The 25497-nt window shown below is 36.4% G+C and overlaps 2 protein-coding genes across 2 annotated transcripts; one reads left to right on the top strand and one right to left on the bottom strand.

Annotated features, from left to right (window-relative positions):
- Positions 1–6448: 6448 nt before the first annotated feature.
- Positions 6449–7543, top strand: LOC149829873 (uncharacterized). Its single transcript, XM_090015647.1, has one exon. The coding sequence runs from the start codon at positions 6613–6615 to the stop codon at positions 7141–7143; it is 531 nt and encodes a 176-aa protein (XP_089871773.1). The 5' UTR covers positions 6449–6612; the 3' UTR covers positions 7144–7543.
- A 327-nt stretch (positions 7544–7870) lies between these two features.
- LOC149829872 (large ribosomal subunit protein eL38z/eL38y) lies at positions 7871–21225 on the bottom strand. Its single transcript, XM_090015648.1, has 3 exons — positions 21184–21225; positions 17748–17931; positions 7871–8040 (listed from the first exon to the last, which is right to left on the bottom strand). The coding sequence occupies exons 1-3, from the start codon at positions 21184–21186 to the stop codon at positions 8018–8020; spliced, it is 210 nt and encodes a 69-aa protein (XP_089871774.1). The 5' UTR covers positions 21187–21225; the 3' UTR covers positions 7871–8017.
- Positions 21226–25497: the final 4272 nt, after the last annotated feature.

The raw sequence follows: 25497 nt of genomic DNA, 5'->3' as shown, positions 1-25497 counted from the left end.
AACAAATAAACACAACTAACTAAACACACATTAATAAACTGAAATATTAGATATAACAGAATATAATCACCGTTCCCCGACAATGGTGCGAAAATTTGGTTGATCTTTTTGCAGTGGTATTTTTAAAAGATATTTTCAGTAAAACATTTAGAAAATTTTTAACCAAAAATATAAAAACTGACTTTTCAAGAATGTGACAAGTACGGGTCTAATCCTCAGGGAACGGGACAATATTCGTAATTATCTCTAAAAATTTCACTTTATTAATAGAATGAATGTTTATAATAAATAAAAACAACTGCAATTAAGTTAAATACTAATAAATAATTAAAAATTAACTAAAACACTCTAAAGTCAGTTGCTCAAGCCTTTTCCAGACCGCAGGGGCATTTTTGTCTTTTCATTAATTCTAACTTTCTCGTGCTTGACAAAATTAACCTTGTAACCAGTAGTTGCTTGTCAACCTAAACCACAGAAACAATAAATCAGTAAACAATTACGACAATTAATTAAAAATTTTATATTAAAACTAATTCTAAAATTAATTACTAAATCTAAATTATAATTAAACTAAAAATAAACTAAAAAAACAATATCTAATTAAACTAATTATATTAAATCTAGCTAAGTTAACTACTGTAAATACATTAACTAATATGCAAAAAAATAAGAAAAACTATCAAAAACTAACTAATTAGCAAAATGACTATTTTGCCCTCAATATAGTGCAAAATTGAATTCTAATAGGTTTTAGAAAACAGATTGTTTGGAGGGGAAAACAAAGTTCAAAATGGACAAAATTTCTTCTGTTATATTTCTGACAGATTCAAAAATCTGTCAGATTTTACAGAGTTGAAAAATTCATCTGAAAGCTCGGGATATAAGAGTTTCAAATCTGATAAAATTTTGGAAATCGCTTGTCCTGAAATTTAAAAACCCGAAAAACCTATTTTTGGAAAACGCTTAAAAATCAGACCAAATCAACTCCAATTGTGCTGATTTTTGGTCAGTTGATAGTCAACACACAGATGAATAAAATAGAATTGTTTTTTTAGAAAAACTCAAAAAAATTACACATAAAATGATGACTGCAAAATCCGGTTTTAAAGTTCAGTGATTCACATGAAAGCACTCAATTTATGCACTATTGAAATTAAACTTATGCCATACAGACTTTTACTGATCTAATGACATTAAATAAAACTAAGTATACTAAAGAATTCAATCTAACATGAAAACCTAAGTTATTTGAAAGAAGTAACAAGTTTAATTCTAAAATAATGCTTAAATATACACAAATAACTAAACTAACTTAAGCTAAACATAAATTCAAACTAGACTATCTACAGTAAGGAAAATAACTAATCTAATGCTTTTACTTATAGTAAACTAGCCACTTAACTAAAAAAATAAAAATGGAATTTAAAAGTAACTTGGAATTAAAGTTAAAAAAAGTACTTTACACTAACCAAGGTTGAGTTCCTACTTAGGAGTTAAGGGGGCGGTTTTAGGGATGACTTTGACTCAGAGGCTCATGCCCCCCTAGGTGGACCCTACTATGACTAATTACACCTTACAAAAAGTAAACACTAATTCAAACGAACAATTAAGAAGCAATTAAAACTTAAAGAAATAAACTAACTTACCTAAATTGACTCTCTACACGATTTTGGCTAACTCCTAATAACTAGACCTAGTTACTAAAGGTAATCAAAGCAATTAGAATAAAATATGGAAAGCAAAGAAAAGAAAAATCAAATTAAAAATCTAACCTAAGGATTACGAATGAAAACTACATTAATATCAAAGAATCAATCCAACACACTTGCCTATGTTAGTGCTAGCCTACCTCATGATTTTTCAAACAAATCTAAGCAAAGTCAATTATTTCTAAAAACGAAATGCAAAGACACACGAATTACTAATGAAAATCTACTATTATTAATACTAACTGACAATACCACAAATCATAAAAGTCTAATAGCTAACCTATCAATGCAAGGTATGAAAATTACCTAAGTTAAACAAACAACCAAGAAACTTAACAAAAAATAGAATTCACGATTTTGAAACCCTAATGCAAAGTCAAAACCTCCTAAAAATTATACCAAGACACCTAATGACCAATGGATACTTACGAAAATAAAAAAATGAGGAATCAAGTAAAGTAATTAATCTACCATTCAAACATATAAAATCTACCTAAGGCTAAAGGCAACAACTAATACACTTACCTAAGACACTTACACGGTTTTGAGAATTTAATACAAAGTCAACACATACTAAAAATTGTGACATGCAAAATTACCTAAGTTAACCTACCAAAAACTCATATTTACCAAAATTACACTAGAAGTCCACATTTAGAAAATAATTTATAACTCAAAGTCTGCAATTTTTCCTAAGACTAAAGAAAGCAAATAAAAGATTCAAACTACACTATACTATTTTTGAAATCCTACCTAAAAAGTCAACATTTACAAAAATAAATTTCACACAATTATCTATACTAAATTAATATACCAATTACACTACCTATATTGACCTATCTCTAGATTAAAATAACCTAACCTAACTCAACGTATACAACTTACCTAAAGCTAAACAAAACATTCAAAATACTTAACTTGCATTACACGGTTTTGAGAAAAATGCTAACCCTATTCAACATCAAAAACTTACTAAAAAAAATATAAGGCAATGAAAATGGAAATGCCAACCCAATAAACTATTATACTAAAATACGTAACCTAGCCTTACGTATCCTAAGCTAACCTAACCATATTACATAAAAAACTCAATGACATAAAAAACATTATAGAAAAACTCTGCTACTCGAATTTTGCAAAGGACAACTATACTAATGCTAACATAATGATTATATCTAATTAAATTCTATCAACTAAATCAATCCCATTTCTAAGACTAACCTACTGTTAGATCACTATTAAAAATCATAATTAACATTAAGAAAATTAGTATTAAAATCTATCATTGACTTTATATTAACCTAAACTAAACTAACACCTAACTCTAACACTACACGGCTAACATTATGACTCTAATTACACAACTAATGAACAATTAAGAAATGGTTAGCCTAATTAAAACTTACTAAAACTACCCAAAGCTTACTGGATCAGCAATGGGTGACTCACTCCTAAAGAAGATGATAGCCTCCAACAATTAAAGAAAAATAAATTTTCATAAACCCAAAGAAAACGGTTTTCAATAAAACATTGTTCTTTGAAATACACCAAAATCGACTTTTTTTTATCTAAACTATTCACTATCAAAACCAGACCTTTAGCTTGATAAAACACAGTTAAACCTACTATAAAAACAATCACACATTCATAACATACATCTACTAAATCGTTGAAATCGGCTAGACCAAATCTAGCCAATTTTTAGGAATTAGCAAAAACACAAGCACAAACTGAAATAACCCAACTCAATAAACTATATTGACTCGAACTTAGACACCATAAACTTGATGATTTGCAGATATAGGTTGATGTAAAAAAATCAGAAAAATAAAAGTGACATGGGGGATGACTTGACTAAGGGGTGGACTCTATCTAACTAGAAGAAGGAGGTGAAGATGACCAACCTCAAGGGCGATCCAACGAGTGGAGGGGGAGAAAGAGCGGTTTATGCTATTCAAAAATTACACAGACACGTTCTTTGATGGGATGCCATATTCTTCAAGTTGTTGCAATCGTCCGGGATCCGAATCACGAGGAGGAAGAACGATGGTGGTGAGAAGAAAGAGCACGGGTTGAAGAGGGTTCACAGTCGGTGCTCGATGATGGTAGATAGCCAAGACGAATCCGAGTAGAACTCCCTTCCGATTTGCAGTACCTGTAAAAAGAACACAGCAACAAATCAAAGAAAATAAATAAAAACAATAAGTAGAGAAAATGGAGAAGAAGAGATGAAAAAAAGAAGACACGTATATATATATATATATATATATATATATATATATATATATATATATATATATATATATAGAGAGAGAGAGAGAGAGAGAGGCGTTAATTCCAAACCAGCAAAAAATGTTGACCCTAGATTTTTTTACACTATTTATACTCTCTAAGTTAAACCTAATTCAAAAAGCCACCTAATTCTAAAATTAGTTCTAACTAAATGTACAACTAATTATTAGTTGCAACTAACTATTTAATTGAATTAGAAAGAGGAGGTTTTCAGAAAATACTATTAAAAAACTCTTTAAATCACATGAGTTTGGGATATTTAAGGTTTGGATCCAGTCCAAGATCCAAACTTGAGCACTTGGGTCAGATTTGGATCCGTTCTGCCTTGAAAACTGGTCTAAAACCCTAAAAATGCAATATTTCCCTCATTTTAACTTTGATTTGAGTGAAATTCGAACTGAAACCTCTTTGTATCTAAATACATCAATACATGGGTTCTAAACCTTCAAAATGCATAAAAATGCATGAATATTATATTAATATGATGTGCATTTCATGCATCATCATCCCTCATTCACCGCCTTTGTAACTCTTGAGGTTGAAGGGATTTCACCAAGAGGCATGTCTAATCCAACCCCTTTCAAGTTTATAAAGTAACTCAATGAAATTAGACAAATTGACAATGAATTATTAATAGAGAATACAAAAGTTTATTTTGGGGGTTTATAGCACAGGAGTTGTGATAAAAGGCTACACTTGGAGATTCATTGCATAACAGTGCACGCTTCGACCTCGGGTTCTCTTTTTCACAAGCATGCTCAAAGTCTTACACAAACCACCAAAGGATGAATTTGGGATTCCTCCTTTTGTCTTTCCTACCCGTAACTGAATGCCTTGGATTGCTTGTAGGGTTGTTGGGGGATGACCATGATTTGGTGATTTCAGAGATGGCGTAGACAGTAACACAGGAAGGAGAGAGAAGTAGCCGGGTTTTGCTTAGAACTCTGATAATATGAATGGTTTTCAAAAACATTTTTTAGTGAAACATTTTTGCTTGCTTGGAATGGTCCGAATTCGGTTCACTTTTCCTCTATAAAGATATATATGTTGGATTTGTAAATCTATCAAAAACTAAAAGGATCATAATACATGTTCTCGTTAAATCATTGAAATCAAAACTGAAACCAAAACTTATGCAGAAGCGTACCTAAATCCATTGGTGCCTCGGTAGATCATTGACAAGTATTATCTTCCAGAACCTATATATGTGACCTTTTTTTTCTCTAAACCTTATGAAAGAGACTGTTTTCTCTTGATGATAATGAAGAGCTTGGAGAGAAAGTAATTGTATAAAGTTTGAGGATCATAACCTAATTTGTATTTAATTAGGAATCTCTCTTCAATTTAACTCATTATAGAGTTGCGAACAGTATAGGTATCTTCATATAGTGTAACATACCATATGAAATATCATATAACCCAACCAAATTAAATCACATAAAATGAGCCCAAACCTGAGACAATCTATACTCTATGGTCTAACATATGTAGGCCCACAATTTTTTCTAACAATTTATGCTACATATATAGCCGATATGCTTTGTGAATGGCAAAGGATAATTTGTCATTATATTAACTTGTGACCATGACACTCCAGGTTTTATGGCAGACAAAAGGACTTTTTGACCCGGTTGATAGCTGATACCCATTAGAAGAGTAAGGCACTATGGGGGTACATGTCTACCCTCTACCTCGTGAATGCAGCAATGGATGCACGTGGAGGATCCATTACACGCATGATAGATGCTCCACGTGCGGCAGTTGTTAATAAAGGATTTGAAGGCAGTAGCTAATTCTATTTTTGCATAAAAAGAAAAAAACAAAAACAATGCGTGGACACCCGTTCACTCATCGTTTGCCCAGCAGATAATAGAATTGAGATCAAGTACAATGTGATGGAAATCACCACCGCCGGATGTTGTGCTCCTGCTACTCGAGTTAATTTTTTTTTTAAATGCAAACTGGGGTTAGGCACTCCTACCAGTTATACAACTAAACCATTGGGTTTTGAACCTGCAACGTCCCAACATAAGGTGACGTGCTCCTACCAAACAACCGGAGCCCCCATTGGTTTAACAGTTCACTTCTTTCGTACTTGAACAAAAGGCTTGTTCAACTACAACCTGAGCTGCTAAAAGCTTGAACAAACATGCACCCTACTCGTTTATGTCGAACCACATAATGCATAAATCTGATGACTCACATCTTGTGTGTGTGAAAACAAATACGACTATCCCACATCAAATACAGACCGAATTCATACTGGTGTCTGAGTCCAAGTTTCGGACCAATTAAAAAACGTCACACGAACCCGATCCGAACCCAACCCAAACCGACCCACTTACACCAAAAGGGTTTTTAAAATATAAAATAAGGGGTTTGTTGCACATTTTAGAAATTAAAAATGAAGAAAATTGGAAATAAAAATTGAAAAACAAACTTTCGGAATATATTGCAGGAATAGTGTAATACTGTGATACTAATCGTCGCGTATTTCCTTTTAAACGTCACGAAATTTGTCGCGATATTTTTATTGTTTCAAAGCTTTTAAAAAAATCGATATTTGTGTGAGAAACGCCCAATACGAGAGAGAGAGAGAGAGAGAGAGATTATGGGTGTCTCGCCGTCGAAGAAGGTTCGGCGGATGCTGGAAGGCTCGCCGGAGTTCGGCTTCTCCTGCGATTCCGCTTACGACGAGAGCCTCGCCCTGGCGCAGCACGCCTTCCCCGGCGTCCTCCCTTATCAGCTCCACGGCGCCGCCGCCCGCCTCCACCTCTCTCTCTCCTCCTTCCCCCTCGTCCGCAACTGGATCCCCTCTCCGCCGGGCCAGATCCTGGTCGACCGAGCCCTCCGGCGGGCCCGGCCGGACTCCGTCGACGGGATGGAGGCCCTCAGCCCGGCGGAGTTCAAGGCGTTCGCTGTCGAGCTGTTCACAGACGCTGCCGTGTCCAACGCCGGAACGGCCCTCGCGACGCGCATCCCGGCTGGCTTGGCCGCGATCGGAGCAGCGCTCTTCGTAGCAGAGAGGATCCCGGGAGGCGTCGGAGAGGCGGTGCAGTCCGGCCGGAGCCTCGTCGGAAAGGCGGCCGGAATCTACGCCCTGGGTATCGCCGGTGCGGTTTATCTCAGCCTCTCTGGCTAGTGGCTGAGGATTCCTTTGCCCTTTCTCTGAGGTGGAAGGGCGTCGTTGCCCGTAAGTATTTTGTATATGACGCTACTGTCCTGTATATTTTAAAATGATTAAAATCTGGCCCCCCTTAATATTAATTAAAGGAATAATTTATAATTTCTTACGCAAGGCATGGGGAATGGTTGGGACCATTGTCACAAGGACACGGCTAAAAAGGCCACGAGACAAGCCATTTTTTATTTTCTATTAAGAAAAGTATGCAATGGGACACTACACGACTCGAGGCACGTTGAATTGTCCCCGTGACATAGGTTGTGACGTTACCCAAAGTCGCAAAGAGACATGGGATGCGTGTTCCACCTGTAAATTCAAAAAATTTCAAAGTTAGGACACGAGAACATGGAGTTTCTTAGTTTTTCATCAACAAAAAACTATTTTTATATATTTTAATCTTTAAAAATGTTTTTATTGAAACTATTATTAAAATAAAAATTTTATCAAAATCTAACAAAAACATCCTAAGTTCAATTGTAGCAGTCTAACCAACAAACAGTTAGGATTAATCTACACTGACATGGATGTGGAGTGATCCTAGCCATCCAGATGCATCAGATGGACAGTTAGGATAGACATAAGATCCTTTTTAAGGTGGATTTAGTCAATCCCTAATCACAGACCATCTTGTTTTATAAGCAGCACTGAACATTCATTTCACACTGAAAAAACGTGAAGGCAACCAATCAATAACTTTGACTAACATAGACCATCAATCAATTCCTACAGTCAAAGGGCCACACCCCATGAAAACAAAACAGTGGAAACGTCCTTCTGAAAATAGAAGAAACGAACATCCTAATTTCATGGGTACCAAAGATTTGAAGAGTCCTCAAAGGTCTTGGACACTCAGACCTGCAAGAGGCGCAAATCACATATCAGAGAAAAGCACGTCAAGGGTTATAAGCATTAAACACATGGAAAATTATATGCTCAATTTATGGGAGCTATTGATCTTTGGATGTCAAACATTAGATTATGAGTAGCAACTTATGCTTAGTAAACAAGTTCAGTAAATCGGCGCAAATCACACATGAGAGGGAAGCATGTCAAGGATTAAGCATCAAGCACATGGAAATTTACATGCCCAATTTATAGGAACTATTGATCTTTTGGATGTCAGAGATTAGAATATGGCAAAGTCATGTCTTGCATGCATCCTTTGCTAGAGGAAGAAAAGAGGTCTCAAAGATGGAAATAATGCTAGTTTGCCTCAAAAATAAGGTTTGAAAGCGTGATTTTCAAATGCCACTACCATGTTATTGCCAGTTCTAATAGCTAGTAAGGGCATTTCTAACTCTTTTGTTTTGGCTTGCCTCAAATAGGTCGGCATTAAGGAAGAAGTGGACAATCTGAATGCAAATAATACAAGAGTAAGTCCATATTCAAAAACCAAAATGCCCAAAACCCAACCACTGAACATGGCCTAGGCTATATCCTCTTCTCAAGAAATTGAATAACCAAAATATAGCATCAATAACTATTATGCAAAGGGTGACTATGCTGTGTCATAATAATTTGTAAGCACGAAATTTAAGTACGTCTTCATTGGCCATTAAGCTTTACCATATATGATGTCTTGAAAATACTTCAGATTGAACAACAAATCTTGTATTAATATGGTGAAATATATGGACATTGATCTGTTAGTTAACAAGAACGCTTTACCTTAAAAAATAGTGGTACTGGTGTCCAAGAATTCAAATGTGTCAATTTGTTGGTTATGATGATGAGCATAAGGGGTATAGGTGTTTTGATCATGATTCTCAAAGGCCATTCATATCTCAAGATGTTTTTTATGAGAACAGGATAGGAGTCTGAAGTACAAATTCAGATCGCACTCGTCCAAAAATTGCTCCCACTTTTTGGCCATCTACTCACGCTACCAGATACAATATTTAAAAGACTAGTACGGTCTACTTCCATGCAGCATAGTTCCGCTTCTTCAGCAGGACAGGTCAATACATTTGAAGTGCCTCAGGATAAAAATAGTGGTACTGGTGTCCAACATGAAAGGTAGACGGGTAGATTTATGTTATCTTTAAAGGTGGTCTTGTGTACAAATCTGAAACCATAAAAGGATTAATGCACTGAGAAAAGCTATAGTATCCAATATTCAAGGATTAATGCACTGAGAAGAGCTATAAGATCCAATATTAACTATTCATGAAATATCCATATCACATTATAAGCAGTGACAGAACCCCCATATTTTCTTGACATACCTCTTTATACAGCTTTAAGAATTTGTTGCTTCAACAGACCTGGTAATACACTCAATTTCCACCATTCATTTTCACATAATACCTATGTTGTTGGCCGCCCCCCTAAGTTGTCCTTTAAGCTATTATTACTGTGATGTGAGTGGTTCAATGCCTTAGGGTTGGTTTCAATCATTCTCGCCAGAACTTGTATGCAGCACCTGTAAGTAGGTGCATGGATAAAGGGAGGGACCCTGCTTTCACGGTTTAGGCTGCTCCCATTTTACTCACAGGTACTATGGGAATCACTTTTGCTTTCTTTTCCTCTGTCTACTAAGATGTTTCTGTTTGCCAGGTTGTCTCTTGCCTGCCGATGGATCCTCTGGAAGTTCTAAGGGTTGCCCTATTTAACACTTTAACTATCCAAACTGTCTCTTCTCCATTTAGCCACCCGTGCCAAGCTAGAACATGAATCTTATGCCACAATACCTCTTCACTTAAATTATCGGACATCACATATACTACAGTTTCACATGAATGTTATGGCAATGGCATAAATTAGTCACCTATTAGATAAGATTTATTCAGAAAACATCAATTTTGGAAAAATATGCACGTTTCAAACCCATTTAGTCCTTGTTTGTTTCATTACCATGTAAGGAATGGCTTTACATGGGAATGGCATGGATTTCCCATGTGAAAGCCTTCATAGGGGGAGGTATGAATGGATTTACGCATAGGTGGTGGGAAAAACTGAGGCCCACATGTGCCATTATGGCACTTTCCCACCATGATGATTTGATGTTAGTTTCATTCATGGTGGGAAAGAATTACATCAGGGTTGCCTGTTGAGCATGTAGGGCCCTAGAGAGAGAGAGAGAGAGACGGCTGCAAAGAAAAACCTCAGAACCTTTATCGATATTAGGGTCTCTCTCTATGTTAAATAGAGAGAGGCTTAAAGACCTAATTACAATACAGCCCTATTATAAAGAACTAAATTACAAAAAGCATCTTAATGTAAAATAACTCTACTTAAAACCACCTATTCTCAACACTCCCCCTCAAGCTGGAGCATAGATATCGATCATGCTCAGCTTGTCACAACATTTTGAAAAATTTGGTCTGGCAAGAGGTTTTGTGAACATATCTGCAACTTGGTCTTCCGACTTTAGATATTGGGTAGTGATATGACCCGCTTGAACCATATCCCTTACATAGTGGCAATCAACCTCAATGTGCTTTGTTCTCTCATGAAATACAGGATTGTTCGTTATATATGTTGCAGCTTTGTTATCGCACATCATGGTCATGAGAGAGGAAACCTTCACCTGGAGATCAAGAAGAACAGTACGAACCCACATCAATTCAGCAACTGTTTGGGCCATAGCCCGATATTCTGATTCTGCACTCGACCTAGAAACCACATTTTGCTTCTTACTTCTCCAAGAGATCAAGTTGTCTCCCAGGAACACACAAAATCTTGTGGTAGATTTTCTATCTACTACAGATCCTGCATAGTCAGCATCAGAATAGGCCACTATATCCAGAGTTCCACCTTTCTTGAACAATAACCCCTTTCCAGGAGAAGATTTTAGATATCTGAGAATCATAATAGCTGCATTCCAGTGTACCTCAGTTGGTTTGTCCATAAACTGACTGACTTTACTCACTCTAAAGCAATATCCGGCCTGGTCACAGTTACATACAGTAGTTTCCCAACTAAGGAGCGATAGCTTTTGCTATCAACCAGTTTTGACCCTTCTTCAAACAACTGAACTTTATGGTCCATGGGAATATTTGCTGGTTTAGCTCCCAACATTCCTGTTTCCTTTAATAAGTCAAGAACATACTTCCGTTGAGACAAAACCATCCCTTCACGGCTCCTGGCAACTTCTATACCCAGAAAATACCTGAGTGAACCAAGGTCTTTTGTAACAAAGTGTTTTTGAAGATGAGCCTTTATGGCTTCAATAGCTTTCACATCATCACCTGTAAGAATGATGTCATCCACATATACCACCATAACAACTATGCCAGAGCTAGTTTTCTTTATGAATAGTGTATGATCTGCTGCTGACCTATTAAAGCCAAAACCTGACATTACTTCAAACAACTTCTGAAACCATGCACGAGGACTTTGTTTCAAGCCATAAATTGCCTTTTTCAATCTACACACCTTCTGACACTCCCCCTCAACCTCGAATCCTGAAGGTTGTTGCATGTAAACAGTTTCAGATAGGTCCCCATATAGAAATGCATTTTTCACATCTAATTGGGACAGGCTCCAACCATGTTGCACAGCTACTAAGAGAACAAGACGAATGGTACCCATTCGTGCAACAGGAGAAAAAGTTTCAAAGAAATCAATACCATATGTCTGAGTATACCCTTTTGCTACTAATCTGGCCTTGTACCGTTCAATTGAACCATCAGATTTGTACTTTATCGTATATACCCATTTGCATCCAACAATGTCAGCATCTGCAGGGGAATCAACTAGATCCCAAGTATGCTGAGATATTAAGGCATCCATTTCTTCTTGCATAGCCCTCTTCCAGCGAGTATGAAGCTCGGCCTGCTGATAGTTCAGAGGAATAACTTCAGCAGATAAAGCTGAAATAAAAGATTTCATCTGATTTCCAATTCTGGCTTCGGAGACAAAACGAGACATGGGATATAAAGTACATTGTCGTGTCCCCTTTCGTAGAGCAATCGGCCTGTTATCATCATCATGAAGATCATTATTGTCAGTAGAACTTACCTCAGGGGAAGAAGAAGATGGAGGCACTTGCGGAGGTGGATCTCTACGCACATACACCAATGGAGGATTATGAAATCTGGAAGAGGATGAAGTGTGGTTCGGGAATGAGGGCACAGATTCCAAGGGAAAAGGAGGTATAGGTAATGGACAAGAGTCAGCTGGATCAGCCTGCAGCGGGGAACCAGTATTAGAGTAATATGGAGTGGATTCCAAGAAAGACACATCCGCACTGACATACTCTCGGCGAGAAGTAGGATCATAACATCGATATCCCTTTTGATTTTTGGGATAACCTATAAATATGCACTTTGTAGCTTGAGCAGCTAATTTATCACGGTCAGGGCCAAGTTTGTGTACAAAACAAACACATCCAAACACTTTGGGCGAGAGGGAGAAGAGAGGGGTATTTGGTTTTAGGATATGAATTGGAATTTGATCACCCACAGAAGAGGAAGGCATGCGGTTGATCAGATAGCAAGTTGTTGTAATTGCATCTCCCCAGTATAACGCAGGAACATTTGATTGGATCATAATGGTCCTGGCAATATCAAGTAGGTGACGATGTTTTCGCTCAGCCACCCCCATTTTGTTGAGATGAATAGGCACAGGAAGTTTGGGGTTGGATGCCACTATCATGGTAAAATTGTAACAGACTTTTTGATTTAAACTTGAGAGCATTATCAGTGCGAACAATCTTGACACTCGATTCAAACTGAGTTTTTATTTCAAGAATTAAAGATTTGATAATATTTGGAACATCAGATCGTTCCTTTATTAAAAACACCCATGATAACTTAGAGAAATCATCAACAATAACTAGATAGTATCGACACTGAGTCCTAGTAGGAATCTTACTAGGACCCCATACATCTGCATGAAGAAGTTCAAAGACTTTATTAGTAGACTGACTCTGACTCGAAGGAAACGAACTTCGATGATGCTTGCCCAGCTGACATGCTTCACATTGAAATGATGTGGTGGAGGGAATCTGAGGAAAGACCGAACGAAGCTTTGACAGTGAAGGATGACCAAGACGACGATGCCACTGAACAGGACTAAATGAATGGTCCACTGCAGCATGAACAGTACCCATTGGATGATGTAAGTAGTAGATTCCATTTTCTTCATAGCCTCCACCAATCTTCTTCCCCGTCAGCAAATCCTGAAAATGACAACCCATTGGATCAAATATTACTCTACAGTTTTGTTCTTTTACAAGACAACTCACAGAAAGTAAACTTTGAGGAAATTTTGGAGCATGAAGAGCATTTTTCAACTGTAATGAGAAGGATATAGAAATATTTCCCTGACCAACAACCGGGGAGGTACTCCCATCGGCTAATGAGACTCCAAGCTGAGCCTTAATATCCTTTAGATCTGAAAAAACAAGTGAATTTCCACACAAATGTCTGGATGCACCAGAATCAATAATCCACTTACGGTCAGTCGGATGAAGAAGATTTCCGGTTGAATAGGCAACACCAGCAACAGGAGAGGTAGAGCTCAAAGGACGAAGAGCTATCAATTCATCATATTCAGCACGACTGAGGGTTATACTACTGTCACTTGCAGAAATATTGTCTTGTGCCTTTGTTGCCTCGAGAGAAGTAGTATTAGCTCTAGGAGCATATGACTTTGATGAAGATGAGGTTGGTCGGCCATGCTTATCCCAGCAACGATCTTCTAAATGTTCAGATTTTTCACAGAATGTACATTGAAGCTTTCCTCTGCCTCCCACACCTCGGCCGCGACCTCGTCCTCTGATGTTCTGAAGATTTCCACGTCCATAACCAGATGAGACAACTAAAGCAGAAGACTGAGTCACAGACTGAGAATGTGGAAGAGATATAGCAAGTCTGCTTAGACGGTTATATGCCTCAGCAAGAGTAGGTACATCTGAACCAGTCAACATTTGGACTTTTGCAACAGAAAATTCTGAAGATAAACCTGTAAGAAACCTAGCAACCATAGTTTGTTCTTGATGATCCTTTTGTTTCGAACAACAGAGAGGTCTGTGAGCATTAAGTCTTTCAAAAGCAGCTTTTACGGAGGCATAGTACTGGGCCAAGGTTTGATCTCCCTGCTGTAAATTGTATATTTCCTGTTCGACTTGTAGGATACGACTCACATTAGTTTCTTGTGAGTATGTATCTCGAAGATTGTCCCACATCTGTTTGGCTGTATTATAATAAATTAAACCATCTGCAAAATGGGGTTCGACACTATTCATAATCCATGACATGACTATGTCATTATCTTCATCCCAGGTAACATATTTTCCCACCTTTTCAGTGGGTCCATCTTCCAACAAGATATGTTTTCTACGATGTCCAGATACCGACATCATAAATGTTCTGAACCACCTGGCATAGTTAGTTTCATTTAACCTTACAGACGAGCCGTACGAAAAGGGATTGGCAAATGCCTTATATTCTCCAATATGTTCCAATTTTGAATCACCTTTCGAAGTTTCAGCCATACTGCAGGTTAAAAAAAAACTGGACAGTCTCCACACTAAACAAAAAACCCCGCATGTTACACCCACACGCCAACTGATATTCCAACCAGCAGTTGTTCACTCACGAACAACAAAAAAAAACCCACTACAGTAGTGAGCAGCAGCCCACAAACAGAAAGATAATTCAGCACTTCAGTGAATCACAGCTAACACGACTTCTGCATATGCAGCAATATTTTTTTCATAACAGGGGCAGCTCCCCAGACATATACAGTTTGACAATAAGTCATTCATTTTTTTTCTCACGAGCAACACCACTAAGAGTTTGATTGCTGTAAAAAAAATAAGCAGGAAGTCACGACCTGAAATCACGACATTTTCAGTGCAAATAGTACCAACACCAATCAAACTCCCCACAGCCACGATATCAAGATACACAAAACAGGGCCCCAACCATATGTAGAATCACCAACAGTAATCAGACTCCCAACAGCAACTATATCAATATCTCATGACATGTTCAGTGCACACTATACCAACAGCAATCAACTCCCAACAGGTAGCCACGAAACTGACGGCAGGAAATACCACCGAGACAGTAGGTAGTCATGAAACGATAAAAACAAGAAGCTGCGAACTCACGTCAAGCATCCACGACCAGCAGCGTGATCAGATCTGTCAACAGATCCAAAAAAAACATTTTACATCACTGACCTGATTAGGTATTTATTTCTTTTACTCATTGGATCTGTTGACAGATCTGGTGGCCTTGATCACGATCTGATTAGGTATTGAATCACGATCATGATGGCCTCCACGATCGATCGAGCCTTGATCAGACTCGATCACGCTCCCTCGTCACGGTCGATCACGCTCCCACGTCACAGTCGATCACGCTCCCACGGTCGGTATGGCTCTGATACCATGTAGAAGATGAACTGGGCCCTAGAGAGAGAAGAGAGAGAGAGAGAGACGGCTGCAAAGAAAAACCTCAGAACCTTTATCGATATTAGGGCCTCTCTCTATGTTAAATAGAGAGAGGCTTAAAGACCTAATTACAATACAACCCTATTATAAAGAACTAAATTACAAAAAGCATCTTAATGTAAAATAACTCTACTTAAAACCACCTATTCTCAACAGAGCACTTTCTCATGTAAGTTGCATGAAACAAGTAAGGCCTTAATGAGCTAGACAGGCAAGAAGAGACTTTTTCCCTACCATTCAGAGAGCTTTCCTTTAGGACATTTCTTACTCAACCTATAGTAGTAGGATTTCCCTACTTTTGCCATCTATCCTTCTGCTCCCTATGTATTCCTTTAGGGATGCTCCCACTTACTGCTAATCATAAATCTGGCTCAGTGTTTTAAAACTCGCCGAGTTAACTCGTTGACTCGGCTGACTCGGCTCGGCCCTCCAGCGAGTCAACCCGGCAAGGCAAACTCGGTTTGCCAAAACTCGGGCTTGACTCGGCCTGACTCGGGCGAGTTATGGGATGTTTGAAATTTGATTTTTGAGTTTCAAATTACAGTTTCGAAATATATAAGTACATATATTTTAACAAGGGTTACCCCCAGATTTTGTATAAAAAAGAAAATAAAAATTATTTAAAGATAAAAAATCATTTAAATCCATAGAATAATATCGCCATGCTGTTCGAACTTCGAACTACTGTTCACCCTGTGCTATCAACTTATTCTAGCAAAATATTTCAAAGAAATGATTCTCACTATATATGGAGGTTCAAATGTGCCTATAGGAAGTCACATTTAGGTTTCATCATCCATTTGTTATGTGAACAAGCATTGTACAGATTCAAATATTAGTAGTCTTTTTATAGTTGTGCCATTAATATATTAACTGCATAGTTTTCATACATGAGAAAATTGCTTATTTATGTTGATATTGGGCATTCTGTAAACTTTCAATATGCACATATATCCCTATTTTACATTTATGGATTTGTTAGAGAGGGAATTGAAACTTTTAAAACAAGCTAGCATATGATTGGCCATTTTAGGAACCGTAGGTATAGCAGACGGAACTCATGGTGACCACATCCTCTAATTCAAGTCATGAATTAGTCAAAGTGCTTGTATAGATATCAAATTCAAGCAAACCTCTATAGCTCTTTGCAGTTTTTATATTCTTACAGACATTTGGAGACTATGTTTACTCAAAAATATGGTTTGAGACAAATTATATATTGTTTTTCTTTTAAAATCAAAAGTTAACAAAACCCGGTCCGAGTCACCGAGTTGACCCGCCAAGTCACGAGTCAATAAAGAACGAGTCGAGTTCCGAGTCACGGGTTTTAAAACCTTGATCTGGCTACTACAACACCACCACTGGTGTTCACAAGTATCTTTTCAAAGAGAAAATCCCAAATAAGGTACCAGCATAGTAGGTCATTCCATCCAAATAACACACTACCTGTAGAAAAGCGTTGTCAACATCAATCTACTATTTCATCATAAGATTCATAGTCGAATTAATCGTCTATCGCAGTCCTTATACTGGTTCAGGAATCTTAGGCTAAAGGAACACCTGGTGTAAGCACATAAACATGAATAACACTTCAACAAAACAACCACCTGTGACATCTGGATCATCAAGATAGCAAAAGATCAAAGAGGAAAGCATCATCCTCTGATCTCTTGCTATCAATTCAAAAGGACTTTACAGACCAAAGAAAATAAGGATGGACATGAACAAACTTCCCTCCTCGTTAATCCACATGAAACATATTCCACTAATTTGTGCAATATGAAGAACGTTATCATTCATACAGTATGGCATGTATTGAACTACTATCCTTTGGCCAAAGTAGGAAAGCAAACCAGTAGCCTATTCTGTGCTTTCTAAGATGAATATGAAAGGTTGTTAGCCATACGACAGCATGTGCAGTCACACAAAGGAAACCATTACATCAAGGAAAAAAGTAGGCTAACTAACAAGTAGTGAACACATTTCTGGATCGACCAACATAAAGAAAAACATGAATGCCCATGCCGGACATGCATGCACAGAAAAGGAGGAAAAAAATATGAATAGAATGGCCTGCCTACTTAACTAAAAGGATCCAAACACTGACATTAAAAATATATCCAAATTCGCTTACTACCGCAAAACAAAAACCAACCTGGTGGAAGAGATTGTTTCAACTTATCAGCCTTCTCTGAGTCAAAAACACACAGTGTGTAGAGATACTTGGAACATCGCACCTTGAATTTCACCACATCTTTGCTGCGCTTAATCTTAACAGATCGTGCATCTTTCCTTCTTGCTGTAAGGAGGAAATCCTTGATCTCGTGAATTTGCTTAGGCTGCAAGTTACATTGACATAAAGTGAGCAGGGTCATGCCTAAAGCTTCAAGGAATTCATATGCACTCCATAATAGTTACAACTGTTTGCAACTTCCCCTTCCATAAGAACGACAACAAGGGATATTATGCACATTAAGATTGAAATGGTTCCAAATACTTACACTTCACAACAAATTGGTTTCCAAAAAAAATCCACATCATAGCTGACACGCATAAGAATGAATGAATAGATTGCTATATTGTCAATAAGATCTCCCTCTCAGACATTTGTAGCCAGGAAGCAGAGACAGAAGCAGAGGAATGGAATGGGAGTTAAAAGGTAAAATCCCCTAAATAAGTTGACTGATTTGACTTAAATGCTCATATAATTATTCAGTACAATGTGGAACTCAACTATGCATTTCAGTGGTCATTAGAAACATGAATTGCAAAACAGATGCTAGAAGCTATGTCACACGGATACTTCACTTAGCATGTGTATCCCGTACCGACATGATACGACTCTCAGACACTTCACGGACATGATACGATACTTCATTAACAGTCAAACAAGTTTCATGCACAGTCAACATTGCATCATTAACTTTATCTTTTTTCTTTTACAATTTTATTTATTAATTTCATATTCACTTAAGTTATTTTTCTTTTAAAATTTGTCATACTGCATTACATTTCAATTTAAACTTATTTTCATTATTTCATGTTCCTAATTGTAGTGATTTAACATACACACTCATACACATACATACATATGTGTGTGTGTGTGTGGTTGTGTCCCAGTGTCCTAATTTTTGAAATTTTTCATATTGTACTAAGTGTATCTGCATCGTGTCCTGCACCTGCATCCGTATCCATGTGACACAGGCTAAAAGACCAAATCTAGGTACCAAGCTCTTTAAGAGCCTCGTATGGATGGGTTTCCACCAACGTAAATTAGGATTAGAACCTCACCAAGCAAGGATTCCAACATAATTAGCAGCAATTGACAAGCCACAAGTTATAAGAAATCTACATAGAAGGTGCCTCAATCTATCCAGCAGATGAAGATTATGAAAAGAAAAGAAGAAAAGCAAGCAACCATCTGTTTGGCAACTAGGACAATTTCTACTCGCATGCCTAGACAATCTTAACGAGTTTAAAAATATTGGACTTTCAAGCAATAATGACAACCAGCTGGGCACAATATATCGACAAGAAGTGGCCTATGGCTGGCATAAGAGGGATGCAAGATACTTCTACATAAAAATGAAGTGTTTAAACCAGTGTTGTGAAAAGCATGCCTCAAGGCGCAAAAAGCATGTCTCACCTCAAGGCAAGGGCCTTTGTGACTTGAGGCGCACATGTGTAGCACAAAAGGACCGATGTGTGCGCCTCATAGGCCTTGAGGTGTATACCTCAAGCTGGGGCATACGCCTCAAACTGATTGGGTCAAATGGAGTCAAAGCCCCCATTTGACCCAAATCTAATACGTAAAAAAGAAGAAAGGGGGAGGGCCGATGGGTTACGGCTCTCTCTCTCTCTCTCTCATTTTTATCCTTCCGTTCTTCTGTTTCTTCCTCCTCCCTTCTTTTTCTTCCTTCCTTCCTTTTCTTCTTCTTCTTCCATCCTCCTTTTTCTTCCCTCCTTCCTTTTCTTCTTCTTCCATCCTCCTTTTTCTTCCCTCTTGTTTTTCTTCGTCCCTTCTTCTTTTTCTTCTTCTTCTTCTTCTTCTTAATGACTGGATTTTTTTTGCAATTAATTGGCTGAATGTAAAAATTGTATATGTCAATTTTGTTAGTTTTTTATGCTTTAATTTGTTTATATAAAAATCATATATGTGATTGTTACTTTCAGTTTGTGTAATTATTTGAAAATATGCATGTGATTGTGTATGTACATGTAATTGACTGTTAGATCATGGAAATTTAAAATAGTTTTTTGTTAAATGAAAATGTTTGTTTTTTTTGTTTGTGAGACTAAGTGTAGAGATATGGAGTATTATATGTGATTTTAGTAGTTTGATAGAGCTAATTTTTCAAACAAGCATGCATGAAAAATTAGCTTAATGTTTGTTTAGAACTTTAGATGAATTTGTGTGCATTATATGATGATGAGGAATTTGATTGTTTTTGTTACTTAAATTTTCATTGCATACCCATATTTTATTTGTTAGATACTTAGATAGAGCAAGTTGTTGCGTTAATGTTACTTTTACTGTTCTACGTGTTATTCTCATATTTTCGGTATTTATTTGATATTTCCTATTTTATATTGGTTGTTGCTTCATGAATAAAGTATTTATTGTTTATTTTGTATTTTTAGATATTTTTTAAATTTTTCTAAAAGTTATTAAACATATATTTTTGAGGCTTAAGCTTTATCTCGCTTCATTTTTGGTGGAGAGCTTAGATACGCCTCAACGTTTTTCCTAACATTGGTTTAAACTGTAAATATTGTTGTTTCAACTGCCAAAGTATTCATATTTTAGTTGTGGAATTAAAAGAATATCCAAAAAAATACAATCCACTCTAACAATGGCATCGCCATTCCAAAACAAGATGAAGAAAGGGAATTATTAGATGAAATTAAGAACGCCCTTTCCTCAATTTTTACGCATAAGAATACTATAATTCCTATGATTAACAAAACGAATTTATTGAATCCGCATAATGAGATATCAATTTTAAATTCCACCAACTAAAATGCTGGTTAGTTATATAAATACAAAAAGAAGACATCAACAAAATAAAGGATTCTCAATAGACCCGCATTAATAATTTCACCAATTCAATGAAGAAAATATTGGAAATTAAGAAAATTGGATACGAGTCAAAACAAGATCAAATGCAGCAAGTGGAAAACCTAAAATCCAAGACCCACAATTTTTAGTTAACGAGAACGAACGCGAAGATTCTGACTCCATATCTGATTCCCAAACTAAAACGACACAGATTAAACACAGAATCACTATGAACAAGATCAATCAACAAAGAATAACGGATCCGATAACAAGAATCCCAGGTGTCAACCGATTCGATGACACATAATTTCCAGAACAATCAGATAAATCACAAAAAATATCCACGTTATAAAAAAATCTCGAAAAAACACAATATAAAATCAAGATCTACAAATTAAAACCGGAAATAAACGATAACATCCAAAAAATGCAGAAAAAAAAATCCAGAAGAATAAACAATTAATTTACGAATTAAGACGTAGAAAAACAAAACAATTTTTTAACAAAAAAAAATTAAATGGAAAATCCGTACCATTTTTCGTAGTTCCCTCGCGGCTCCGCCCTCTCCAAAACCCTAATTCCTTTGCTTTGCTCGACGAGAGCAGGAGCTAGCGTTTAAACTGTAAGAGGGGAGTGAGGAAAGGTCTTTAATACCCCTCTCCAATTCTCGTTATAACTTAAATCGGATCGGATATTTTGTTTGAATATATCGAAATTAGATCCAACATATATAATCCAGTTCTGGTTAGGGTTCGATATATTTAGTGTTGATCCCGGATCCGATCTGAAACATGCATAATAATCAGTTTGGCTATCCAACAAACACCACATGTTTAGAACTGAGTATTAAATAGATCTCGACATAACTTTTAGTCGGGTTATTATTAGCGGTACAGGTGTCAAACATGTCAGGTATGATCCAACCCCAATACCAAACCAAAAGGATCCAGGTTTGGTAACAAATAAAGAGGTTCAATTAATTATTTGGGTAGGAACAATAAAGTCTGATTGACATACCAAGGTGGGTATGGTTTATGAAATTTCACAAGACCAAAATCCCACCTGATTTTCGATTAAGTTTGACAATTTTATAATGATCCAGATTATCTGTTTGGCTGGAATCAAGTTTCCAATCACCTGTTGTGAATTTGCTGGATTTCACAAAAAATGATGGTTAAATTTTTAACTCAGATTTTGTGAAAATGTGGGTGCTTGCAAGTTTAGCGCCTTTCTTCTTCTCCAATCAGCGAGAGATAAACTCCAATAGGATCATAGCTCATCGGATTGGATCTTCACATATTCGGGTTGTGCCTACATGTATTCAACCTCTTGAAAATAAGAAAAACTAAACCTTGATGGTGCTAGACACCACCGAAGCTCAAAAAAAAATGTGAAAACCCAAAAGGGATGCAAGATGTAAGATAAACCAAACTAAAACAATAAATACAAATACATAAAGAAAATAAAAGAAAATGGGAGAGAGAATGCTCACTACGAGCTTCTTCTCGACTAGGGTTCTGTGGACCTGACCTGGGTATTGGTGGGTGTAAACATCCCAAATTTTCACCCTCATCCAGTACTTGCATTTCATATGTCATTGCACATCATTGCATGCACTCGGCATACCATTTCATTGCATTGCATGACATTGCATGTCATTACATCTCATTTTCGAGATCCAACACTCCTGTTTTCAAAATATTTAATCCAGATGTGGGTTTTAAAACTTTTCTTTCAAAAAACAATTTTTAAAACATCGGTTTTTAATCAACTTTCTGTCATTTGTCAACCTCCAGGATCTTACATTTTGAAGTGTCTGTCTCAGAAAACAATCTGGATTTGTTTTAAACTCCATTTTCAACCGATTTCAATTCTGAGATGAGACCCATTCAGGTGGTGTCGCTTCTGGATTCTTTCATTTCTCAAAAATCTCAAAAATTTTAGAGTCCTAGTTGGATCAGGACTCTGTATTTTCATCTGTTTGAATCTTTTTGAACCTTTTCAAAACTCCATTCTGATTTTAAACCAGTTATGGTCATATCTCTTGTCAATTTTCTCCATTTTGGCCAAAATCTTAGAGTCCTAGTTGGATCAGGACTCTTGTTTTCAGAGTCCCAGTCAGATCAAAACTCTACTTTTTACTACCTTTTCTACCTCTTTTGGAAAAAACCTTTCAAAATCTTTCATTTTGGCCAAAATCCCAGAGTCTTAGTTGGATTAAGACTCTTCTTCAAGAGTCCAGTCGGATTAGGACTCTTCTTCAGAGATTTAATCGGATTAGGACTCTAATCTTTTACTGCTATTTTATCTATTTTCAATCAAATCTTTTAAAATCTTTCAAAATGAGTCAGAAACTCAGAGTTTTAGTCAAAACATGACTCTGTTCAGAGAGTCCTAGTTGGATCAGGACTCTGATCCTGATTTCAATTTTGAGAGAATCTTTCAAAATTCGTTTCATCTACCAAAATTGTTATACTTTTATCAAAGAATTTCAAAATTCTGAGGTTTTAGCCCAGAGTCCTGATCAAATCAGGACTCTACCCCCAGAGTCCTGATCGAATCAGGACTCTATCCAAAATTGATCTTCATACTTCATTTTCACTGGTTTTCAAAAGCTTTGCCTAAATTTCATCATTTGCTTATCAGAAAACCAAAATTCTTAGAGTTCTGATTGAATCAGGACTCTTTCTTAGAGTCCTAATCAGATCAGGACTCTGAACCAAAACTTCAATTTCATACTGTTTTTAACTGTTTTTTAAAATTCTCTCATTTGTTTTCTCAGAAAATCCAAAAATCTGAGAGTCCTAGCTCAATTAGGCTCCGTCCTCAGAGTCTCAGTTGAATCAGAACTCTGTTCTATTTTAATACTTGTTATTGTTTACATTGTTTTTATAAGTTTTTTCGTCTGTTTTTCAGAAAATACCAAAAAAATCTAGAGTTTCGGTCCGATCAGGTCTCTGTCCTGGAGTCCTAGTCTAGTGAGAAGTCTGTTTTGGAGTCTGTTTTTACTTCCATTTTCGTTTCTTTATATTTTTTTTCAAAATTTAGTTCGTTTTGTAGAGTCCAGTTAATTCAGGACTCTATTTCAGAGTTCTAATTGAGTTAGGAGTCTAACCCTGACTGTATTTTCTTGACTTGTTTCACCATTTTCGATGAAATCTTTTCAGAAACTCCTTCATTTGGCTTTTAAAACCCAAAATCTCAGAGTCCTATAAATCCAGGACTCTAACCCGGAGTTCCAGTTCGCCTGAGACTCTATTTTCAAAGATTTTGAATTTCAATTATTGATTTTAACCTCTTTTCAAAGTTATTTTCAGTGATGATTTTAAACTTCTCAAAACTTGATGTGGGCCCACTAAGTTGGCGCCACATCCAGAGGAGTTCTAACCCAGTTGGAACTCTATGCCATTTTAAAACTTTTGATTTCAAGTTTGCTTTTGAAAATCTTTTGAAAATCTTTTGAAAACTCTCTCAATTTCAAGTTTTAAAATCATTTTTTGAAAAACTCAAGTAGGGCCCACTCGAGGTGGCGCCACATTTGAGAAAGTCAGGGCTAGACTAGGGTTAGTCAGTGTCTTGGTTAGTTTCAGAAGTTTAAAAGAGTCAAAATCCATTTTGAAAACCCTTTTGAAATTTGATTTTTAAACTATTGTTTTTAAAGGTTTTAGTTAAAACTTTAAAAACCAAATGTGGAAAAATGTCAAGTGGCACCACATTAGGGGGTCTTTAAGGTTAGTTAAAAGTTCAATTAGGTGTCAATTAGAGTTAATTAGGTCAAGGGCATATAGGTAACTCCACCCAAAAATCGCCCCACCCCCACCCCCCCTTTAGAGTCCAAAATTTTCAAAATTCCCAACTTTTAAACCTAAAAAAATTCTATAAATAGTCTCCATAGGGGGGTCGATTTTTCAAGCTCTCTCATTGAGGATTCTTGGAGCTTCTCTCTCCTCTCCAGCCCTTCTTCCATTGCTGCAACCTCAAGTTAAGAAACTTTTTTAATTTTTTTATTTTATTTAATGCTTTTATTAGTTTAAACATGAATTTAGCCATTGGTGCCTTCTATTTCATGGTTTAAACCATGGATTCAAGTTCAAGAACCCCAAGAACGGTTCAAGAAGATGATCTAACTCTTTTTTGGTGTTTTTTCAGGGATTCTAATCCATTAGAATCAATTTTAGCATGATTTTTTACGTTATTAACCAATAAAACATGAGATTTACCCTTTTAATGGGTTAAATCCATGGTTTTAAAGGTAAAATCAAATTCCAGCCATGGATTCCCTGTTTTTATTTTATTTTTTTACTTAGTTATGTTTATTACATGTGTTTTAACATAGAAATCAATTTCGTTTTGCTGTTTACTATTTTCCTTATTGTTTTCATTAATTAATGCATGGTTTATTAGATTTCATTAGATTTCTGTGTGTTTTTAAGCATGGATCAGCAAAGTATATGTTATTTCGTATTAAAGCACTCACTGTAAATTCTTGATTTTTTAATATGTAAAACATGGATATGTCAGTAAACTACTGTAAAAAATTCGGGTGTTTTGAGATTCGGAAACTCTGTCAGAAAAATCAGACATCAAACCGTGATTTTAAATCTTTAAAATCGTTATTTAAATTCAAGAGGTAACTTGCTGTTACGTTATTTTTCTCATCCGATATCCGATTTGAGATCCGTAAAATGATGTGGATTCATGTTGAGACGATTTATTTACTGTGAAATTTTGATAATTTTTGGCCTCTGTTTAATATTTTTCCTCTGACAGAAAGTCTGATTTTAAATTTAAAACTCGTTAGGGTTTACCAAAACCCTAATCAGACTTATAATGACCATAGATCTCA

This window comes from Nuphar pumila, chromosome 8, assembly GCF_984573655.1.
Source record: "Nuphar pumila chromosome 8, dmNupPumi1.hap1.1, whole genome shotgun sequence".
Classification (NCBI taxonomy): Eukaryota; Viridiplantae; Streptophyta; class Magnoliopsida; order Nymphaeales; family Nymphaeaceae; genus Nuphar; species Nuphar pumila.
The sequence above is the reverse complement of the archived record's forward strand: the minus strand, read 5'-3'. Positions and strand labels throughout refer to the sequence as shown.